General features: G+C 38.7%; 2 protein-coding genes across 3 annotated transcripts in view; both read left to right on the top strand.

The window, feature by feature from the left end:
• The window catches only part of mphosph10 (M-phase phosphoprotein 10 (U3 small nucleolar ribonucleoprotein)), an 8,433-nt gene extending 8,135 nt beyond the window's left edge, over positions 1 to 298 (top strand). The window contains exon 11 of the mRNA XM_078247277.1: positions 9 to 298. Coding sequence (XP_078103403.1) covers positions 9 to 158 — 150 coding nt within the window. The 3' untranslated portion in view covers positions 159 to 298. The remainder of the gene's footprint in view (positions 1 to 8) is intronic.
• A 1,142-nt stretch (positions 299 to 1,440) lies between these two features.
• Positions 1,441 to 7,397, top strand: ist1 (IST1 factor associated with ESCRT-III). 2 transcript variants are annotated; one of them, XM_078247286.1, is made up of 10 exons: positions 1,441 to 1,536; positions 2,156 to 2,256; positions 2,400 to 2,580; positions 2,753 to 2,840; positions 2,961 to 3,044; positions 3,144 to 3,254; positions 3,350 to 3,526; positions 4,372 to 4,473; positions 4,986 to 5,031; positions 5,673 to 7,397. In XM_078247286.1, exons 2-10 carry the CDS (start codon positions 2,169 to 2,171, stop codon positions 5,825 to 5,827), a joined length of 1,032 nt encoding a protein of 343 aa, XP_078103412.1. In that variant the 5' UTR covers positions 1,441 to 1,536; positions 2,156 to 2,168; the 3' UTR covers positions 5,828 to 7,397. The 2 variants fall into 2 exon arrangements, with proteins under 2 accessions (XP_078103412.1, XP_078103411.1); XM_078247285.1 differs by having other exon boundaries at positions 1,458 to 1,569.
• Positions 7,398 to 9,597: the final 2,200 nt, after the last annotated feature.

The raw sequence follows: 9,597 nt of genomic DNA, 5'->3' as shown, positions 1-9,597 counted from the left end.
CTTCTCAGGACGAAGGGAAGGACAAGGCTCTGCGGTCGTCTCAGGCCTTCTTCTCTGAACTGCAGGACCAGGTTAAAAGTCAGATCAAAAGTTCAAAGGACCAGTCTTCAAAGAAGAAGAAACACAAAGAGATTTCTGTCAGCAAACTCAAGTTATAACAACTGTGATGGTTTGTTGTGGAAGATCGTTTTTATTGTATAGATTCTTTTTTATTAGAAAAAAAGGCTGCAATATATTAAATCTCGAAAAGGCCCTGTTAAATGTTTCCATTTTTCTTAAAATAAATTAAGTGGCCAGATGTGTTTGTTAGGCAGTGGGTAGAGCATTCTCAATTAATAATAAGTGTGTGTGTGTGTGTGTGTGTGTGTGTGTGTGTGTGTGTGTGTGTGTGTGTGTAATGACTAAATTAAAGCCACAGAACATCAAAGATACTGAAATCCTATATTGTGTGAAATCAGGGTGTATGAGCAATAATACTCTTGCCTTAGTAAGATAGTCTAGCCTAGAAATGTAGATGTGGCCAGGGTCAGTCTAGCAACTCTCCATTGGCTTGTGAGCTGGAAAAACCAAATTCTGGTCGGGCCAATCACATCGTGTATAGAATAGGTGGGCAGGCTTATGGGTGCTGCTGCCGCTGGCGAACAGCGGTCTTTTGAATCGGCTTTAGCCGCGACTCTGAAAGACTTGGAGTTAAGCTTTTCTTTGAGAAAAGAACAAAGAACGGCACTGAAGTCATTCTTAAAAAAGGAAGATGTGTTCGGAGTTTTGCCAACTGGATACGGCAAAAGTTTAATCTATGAACTAGCTCCTCTACCTTCTTCGTTGCTCTGATTGGTTGTAGCGCTATCCTATTGCGTGCAGAGGGAATTTGAAAGACATCCATTTATCCTGCCCCTCGGATTGAGCTCCGTCAATGGTGAGTTCCCAGACCCAACATCTAGATGTGGGTCTGGCTTGTCAGGCTAAAGATAGGCAGTTAAATGTATCAACTACACAAATGAATTATAATACAAGTAGAATGAAAAGTGCACATAGTAATGAATGGTTTCTTTCACAGTGTAACATCAACTAACTACAGGTAATGGAAGAGTATTGAGGTACTTTACAAAGGAACAGAAAAAAGTACTCAAAGACAGAATACATTTCAGAGTTTTAAAAAACAAAGATTTGACATATGTAACATTCAATTGAAAGAAAAAAAAAAACATTTCCAATATGACTGTAAAAAATCCTACAAGAACCTAAATTGAAATCGAACTTAATTTCATTAGCTTGTGTAATGTGTAGGTAACCATCTTGTACAATAGAAAATGGAATATTTTTCTCTGAAATATAATAACGTAAAAGTAAAAAAAACCACTTTAAGTTGTAAGTAGTAACTGTTTCTATTAAAAAAAAGTGTAGCAAACCACACTGGTTGACTCCTGTTTGATAGAATGTATGAAGACCACGCCCCCTCAAAATTCCCATGATGTCACTAAAGATCATTACGGAAGTGAACCGGGCGACGAAACAAACGGACAGACAGAAACCCAAGTAAGTTGGTGTACGCTTCACTGATATTTACAGGTAAGTTAAATTAACGGTCTATTTATTAACCGTTGATCGCTTTAAAATTGAACAATTCTTCAAACTAAAGTGTGTTTTATCAGTTTGTTTTGACTGCTGGCGTTGAGCGAGAGCTTGATAACGTTAGCTAACGTTAGCGCAAACGGTGACAGAACAGACTGCTAACAAAGCAAAAGCTAGCTAACAGTCAGGGTTGGCAACACAGACACCGGGTTTGGTTTCTAAACGTCTAACGTTATATTATAACGTGGTTTAGTGAATAACTGAAAAACCGAGACATTAAATAGCTAGATAAGATGGTAACATTAGCTAGCCGCGTCAGCTGTCGGTCACGTCAGGCTAAGGCTAACGTTACCAATTTGAGCTTTGAAACGTTTAATGGTGCCTTAAAGTGTTCGCGTGTGTTGTATTTGTTATGAGTAGCTAAATCTGCTTAGTCATTCTGTTGCGATGGGTTGGTCATGCTCACATGATCAAGTGATTAACTGGATCAGAGGTGGGGGCGAGGTTAATGGACTATGTAGGTTGGTTTTGGTTGTATGCTTCCTGTATGGATTCTGCTCCTCTCATGCTCCTCTGTTTATAGATAGTCTATCATCATGCTGGGAGGAGGATTTAAAGCAGAGAGGCTAAGAGTCAACCTCCGGCTGGTCATTAACCGACTCAAACTCCTTGAGAAAAAGAAAAGTAAGTCCTGGGCTGAATAAAAACCCTACTACTACTCTTACAGTTGATGATGTGGAATCAGTGGGTTCTTGTTTCATTTTTCTGTTCCTCCCAAGTGTGACAGTTTACCTTTTCTCACTTCCATTCACAAATTTTAAATGAAGCTGAGCTTGCTCAAAAGGCAAGGAAAGAGATCGCAGATTACCTGTCATCAGGAAAGGATGAGCGGGCACGAATCCGTGTGGAGCACATTATCAGAGAAGACTATATGGTGGAAGCCATGGAGATCCTGGAGCTCTACTGTGACCTCCTGCTGACTCGCTTTGGTCTCATTCAGTCCATGAAGTGAGTAACTTAGCCAACGAGGTGTACCAATACCACTTGTATTGAACATACTGATGTACAGTGTACATGAATTGACTATGGGGAATGTGGGGGTTTCACTTTGCTATTAACTTTATCTCTGGCTGTCATTATGGCCTTTTCTTTTTAACCCCTTTTCTGTTTTTCCACTTAGGGAACTGGACCCAGGCCTACAGGAGGCAGTGTCCACTCTCATCTGGGCAGCTCCTCGCCTCCAGGCAGAGGTGTCTGAACTAAGAACTGTAAGTACTGTCTAGATATAACATAGTACTGATGGCATTCACAACCATATTGAACTAGTTCTGTCCATTTATTTCTAATATGCCACTCTTGACAGTTTTATCTTTAAATGCTTCTATCAGGTATCTGAGCAGCTATGTGCAAAATATAGCAAGGAGTACGGCAAGCTGTGCAGGACGAACCAGATTGGCACAGTCAATGATAGGGTAGGCAATTTATTCACGGACTGTCCACTTAACTGACTTTTACTAACCTTTAGCCTAGTAATTTCTTAGCGGGACCTAATCAAATATCTGTGTTTATAGCTGATGCATAAACTGGGCGTGGAGGCCCCTCCCAAGATCTTGGTGGAGCGCTACCTGATAGAGATCGCCAAGAACTATAATGTGCCATATGAACCTGATGCTATGGTCCGGGTAAGATTTAAAAAGAATCTGTTATCACTCACTATGAAGGATGAAGTCATGCATTGTGTTTATTTACCCACTTATCCACCCCTGTCTCCGGACAGCCCGAGGTGTCTCTTGGAGAGGATGCAAACCTGATTGACGTGGACAATGACAAGAAGTCTGGAAGAGGAGGAGGAGGAGGGGGTGGTGGAGGTTTCACTGCTCCCAATGCAGCTATGCCTATGCCTATGCCCATGCCCATGCCAACAGCTTTCAACTATCCACCTCCCAAAGGAGCAGTAAGAGTTCATTTTCATTTCATAGGAGTAAGCTACATGGGTGAAATCTTCAATCACAGTATATATCGTCATATCTACCAACCATGGAGTGCAATTACCTTTGCCAAAATTAATGGGATGTATGATATTATCTTGATAATTATGATAAATCCTCAAACGGAGTTAAAACAAACATTTACTTTTAATGATTTAAAACATGTTTATAATACAACATATCTTTTAAAAAGATGGTCATCATTTGAGTTTTCGCCATATTTTTAACTTGCTTTAAAGGGAAAGTTCCCCCATATCACCAAAAAAGAACTTTGGCCACCATCCCACCATGACAGAGATTAATGGAATTTTGTTTTTGAGGCTCAAAGCATCCAGAAATTCCTTTTGGAAAAACTGAACAGAAACATGTTTCATTAGCAATGTCCTGGTTATTCAAAGAAGTCCACAGTGATATTACTGTGGCCAGTTTTGGACATTTCTCCTGAAACTGTTTCCAACTAAAGTTGCCGGAAAAGAGGTCTGTAGATTATCTTCTGTGATTTGAATAAACATACCCTTTAACAAAATACGGCCCATTTTATTCTGAAGTAAAGTTAACGTTTTGGCCCATTTCTAAGCGGTTATTATTACAGCAGCCATTGCTGATTATTACGTTGAAGACGGTTATTGCGATGATACGACCATGTGGCGATATGTGAAAGATGTAGTTTTACCAGCGATGATGGCACCCAAAATGTGATGTATGATCAGAAAACAATTGTACTTTCCTATCCTAAAAGAGATGAGAATTATGCATTTACAGTAGTCAACTGCCTCCCTCTGACTTGTACCTGACTGTTGTTTTCCTCCAGGAACCGTATAATGCTCCAGTTGGAACCTACAATGACTTCCAGCACCCCATGGGAGGAGGGCTGCCCCCTCAGCTGCCCTCTTGTCCCCCCACATACGAGTCTGTAAGTGACTGAACCCTTCCTGTCCATGCCCCATTCCCACAGATGGACAGACGGACAGGGCAGGGCACCACTCAGGGAAGAGCAGTTCATTCAACTTGCTTGCAGTTTCCTGTTTTCTACTTATTTACACTATATCTCAGAGTAGGCCCAAATTCTGCTTCATCCTCATGGATAGAGTTAGCATGAACCGCTAATACTTAACATTAACTACTAACTTTGACTTGATCAATTGCTCTGAGTGGGATTAAAATGAACAGGCGAGAGTGTTTAGTGCATTTTAGAGACAGCTGAGGCTAGTTAAGTCCTAAAGTTTTGTGTCGCACACTAAAGGTGATGTTTAAAAAAAAAAAAAAGCCCTGCCGTTTTCCCTTTATTTTATTTTCTTACTGTTTGTCTTTACTTCTGTATTGTTGAATGAATTTGTTAATTCTTTCTGAACACTAACAAATGTAATATTTATTTTATTTCAATATGAAGGTTGCACGATTCCTTACACATTTTCTGTGTTTCAGATTGATGACCTAACTGTCAAACCTTTTGTTCCTTCACAGGCTGTAGGTGAGTTCTGCCAACAGTATAGTATAAGGTTGCCTACATTCTATATTTGTTACTGTCAGAAATAAACCCATTTAGGTTTTTTTTTTGCTGAAGACCTGTAAAAATGCCTTTTTTATTTATAAAAATAAAAAAGTTTCCTTCAACAGGTGGGCACTGTAGTTTTTAGCAGATGTTACCCAAATAAGAGTAGAGTGTATTTGTTGGGAACGTACGTGGTATTAATTAAAAACAAACTACGGTGCCAATGTTGCTGATCTTCTTTTAAAAGTTTTTGTACAACAATGGAGGTCTGTGTCAGAGAGGCATCACAGGCAATACTTAGGATAAATTCATTGATGGTCTGTCTTTTTATAGGATATTTGACAAGAAGAAAAATATAGGATCTCACTAGATTTATCTTTGAAATATTATTAAAATGATCCCTTTTTTGCCCAAAAAATTTGTCCATTCCTATACTGTATTTACATTTCCTGTTGAGTAGTTCTACTATTCTGACTTTCCATTATGTGCTGGTTACATTCCCACACAAAGCCATTATCATTGCCTGTTGGAAACTCACCACTGTTATTTTTTTGCTGTTGTATAAACTGCCAGATATACTGCTGCATAAATTTAAATAAATACCATATATTACTCTCCAGGTCCCGGCCTATTTGACAACAACGCTCTCCCAGAACTCCCCTCTGTTCCCGACACACTCCCCACATCCTCCTTCGGCAGAAACACCACAAGCTCGGATGACATTGATTTTGACGACTTAACGAGGCGGTTCGAGGAGCTGAAGAAGAAGACCTAATTGCTATATCCCTGGTCTATACACATGCGCACACACACATACACACTCACACAGGCCTGTGCTGTCACCTACGCAGCTCAGAACAGGAAATGAAAAAAAGTTCAAGGCTATGAATCCGATTTGGATACTTCTCCACCTTCCACGGTGAAGTAATCTTAAATAGATATTTAACAAATATGTATTCTTACCTCATTTGTATAAATATGACCTTGTCAACAGAATTCTCATTTCAGTTGGTAGTACCAGTGACTGCCACATGTTTTAATTTCTTTCTACAGGGCATATAATATATATATTCTTACATGCAATCACGTGGGTGATCTACTATATAACCTAACTTAGATTTTAATTGTTTTTCCAGGGGACATTTTGGGTCTGACAAATATTTACAGTACATGCCTTGATTTTCGCTGCGATCTTTGCCACTGTGTCACTCAGTTCTGTCTCAGACTAGTCAAACCGGCCCGACTGGCCTCCCCAGTTTGATGAGAAGCTGGCGTTCATGGTAACACAGTAGAGATTGTTTCTGAGCTAAGGGCACAATACACAACAATTTTCTTTGCATAGAGGTATCGAGACTGATGGAAGCCATATTTTCAGTGTCACGCGCAGTCATGCAGTTTTGTCACTGTGGAAAGGATGTTTTAAAACACTGCCTCTCTTCAAGGTTTATTTATACTAGAAAAAGGGGTGTATGAGCTCTTCAGGAAAAGCTCATGGGGGACACATGTCAAACCTGTTACAGGGGTACAGTGTATGGAAATCTGTAATATAATACAAAAATGATATATATAGACCTATTTACACGAATGATTGAACTATAAAGCAAAAAGTTTGGTAGTAGGGAGTCAATATTTGACAAATCAGATTTTTATATACAGTATCTCCAAATTTTGGTCGGTGTAGTCCTCTGTGATCATGTTTGCATGTGTCTTATTCTGTATGTGCAACACCACTGCATTTGCCTTAGTCACCATTTCTCATTGGATGCCTTGCCTGTCTGTATTAGGATTATGCATTTGTTGTCCATCAAGACTGGATACATGTTACCTGTATTGGTTCTCAGTTGATTAGATTACACTTTGCTTTATTAGCTTTGCCAAAACGCAGTTCTTTAAAAACCTGTTAAGTTGAAATTTGTGTATTTGATGAACAAACACCTGTACTGGCAATAGAGGTCGATGTTTCTATTTCTTGTGGAGAAATGGGAGTGAGAAGGTTTTGTCGTCATACAGACGTGACGCGTTGCTGCAACCTAACCCCACCCAGCTCTGCTTGCATGGCAAATGGACGATGGCCTTGAATAACATGATTCAGCAATCTCTGGAAAGCAAATTAAAAAGCTTTCCAGCTGGGTGATAGACTCAGTTTATTGAAAGTTTTACATGTGTTGGATGAAGTAGAGCTAGATTAACACTACAGAACTGTGATCTGCTCACTGTCTTTTCTATGTTGGATTGTTCTTTCATGATAAACATTGAGACACAAAATGGTGTCTTGTTGCAAAAAATGAGTTTTTTTTCCACTGTATACTAAAACAAATTTAATAAAAGATTATTTGGAACTGGAAGCTGGTAAGATTTTTTTTTACATTATTTGCTTACAACTCTTCCTCTGCTTTACATTGCTGTAATGTGGAATAGTAACCAGCAGAGGTCCTTATTATAAAATGAAATAATTATTCCTAAAGAGAAATATGATTGAGTAGCAGTGACCTACAACAAACCTCTAGTTATAGATGAAGTGGATTATGTATCAATGTTTATTTTTTTTAAAATTTCAGGTCAGATTCTGTTTACTTTCTTCATGGATCCTAATAATTCTGTCTTGACAACCCTGCGTCGTATTGAGACACGTTCTACCTGCTGACGTCAGAACTGTATGAAGATAAACTCAGACTTCACCGTTTCTTTAACAGGGCACAAGTAGGGAAGGTGGTCATTTTTGTACACAGTCTTTTTTGTGGACTCTTCTTTCATTAAGTCTTACAATCAGTATTAAATGTCTGTAAAAAGACAAGTCAGTGTCTGTGACTGAGAAGATAGTACATTGTACTCAATACAACTATAATGGTGGTTCAAATACTGGGGATAGGGTGTAAATATTCAAAGTCTAGTGTTTGCTAGTCTATATCCATGCCGTTCACTCTGGGATTGCTCCAGTGCCGCTGGAAATTCCACCGGATGCATGTATTTTCGCAGATGTCCGTTTCCTTCCGCTTTCATTGTGTTGTTCATTGTTAAATTCAGGTCAATTTATGAGGACTACGGTTAACTGCTCCTCAGATCTCTGCAGGGTAAATCCAGGCAGCTAGCTAGACTATCTGTCCTTTTCTGTTGCACTATTAAAACAACTTTTGAATGTACATTCTTACATTTTAAGATTGAAAGGTCAACCCTTATTTAAACCGTGCTTTGTTGAATAAACAAAGCATATTAGTTTACGTGACATGCATGCATTTGACACTTGTTCAAAGTGGCTTACTGTAAGTGCATTCAACCTACACAGGAACAAGAGATATGTTAAGTAAGGGATAATGTAGAGCGAGGAGGTCGTTATAGCGACTATAACCCAGACAGGGTGATCAGGACCCCGACGCCAAGAAGATGTATAATTTATATACATATTTACATAAATTATTTGGGTTGACTTTTTAACAATAGTTTAAAAGGGGAACATCACTTAAATTAAGAATTCCAACATGTTATTTCCATGGCCTAGGAAAGTTCAATCAATATTTGTGAACATGAACTACTCTTAGAGCCAGAAACCAGAAGTAAGTCTTCAGCCTGTGATGTCATCAAGTATGAAGTCTGGAGCTGCTTCATAGACAAGGAATGGGAGAATATTTATTTGGACCTACAGCATGTTTGTTTTCTTTTTCCTTTTTACCCAAATGAGCATTATTCTATTGATCTCAGTTCTAAAACAAAGTGTACCCATACAAAGAACATTCCCCTTAGTACTCGGTCATCTATAACATCTTTCCCAATTCACTGTCTATGGAGCGGTTCCATACTTCATACTTGACAGCATTACAAATTAGATTTTTAGCACTTAGTTTGGATTTGGGAGAGAACTGTTCATGTTTATTCATATTTTTGGACTGTCTTACATGTATGGAAATAATGGGCCTTTAAGCATCACAATGTCACATATCTCATCTTTGAGCTAGTGAGTTTTGCAGCTTTTCTTTACTAACAAACTATTGTTTATTAGCTTAATACACAGCGGTATTGACGTCACCTCCTTCCTTTTCGGTGAAGGCGTGTATCAGCCAATTACTTTGACATTAATGTGGGTCGAGCGACTCTGCTGGAGTGCTGTGGAGAAAAATGATACAACATGAGGTGTGGGCTGTTGGATTAATCAGACAGTGAAGTAGGTCATGTACTGCCTTTTTCAGAAGTGATAGTAAATTATTAGACAGCAAACATTTTTTTAAAAGTGCCATGGGCTATTCTTTTAGATGAGATTACTAGAATATCAAATGTACAGTATATCTGCTCTGCAAGGACAAACGTGAGATTGAAATGTCCACTTTTACAAACTCACAAACACATAATTTTGGATTAGATCAAAAATACTAGCACAAAGATGTCTATTCAGCACCCAAAAGGTACTTAGTGTAAACAGAATGTACAGCTTGGTTTATCTGAAAGGTTATCAGGAAAAACAACGTATATTGAATTAGTAGTCTCATTCTTTCTCCCATATCATTCTTTAAATATCCCTATATATCTATCCTGTAATTCATTATAGAGGAGGAT

The sequence above is a fragment of the Sander vitreus genome, chromosome 1 (genome assembly GCF_031162955.1).
Source record: "Sander vitreus isolate 19-12246 chromosome 1, sanVit1, whole genome shotgun sequence".
Lineage (NCBI taxonomy): Eukaryota > Metazoa > Chordata > Actinopteri > Perciformes > Percidae > Sander > Sander vitreus.
This window is presented reverse-complemented; position numbering and strand designations above follow the sequence as displayed.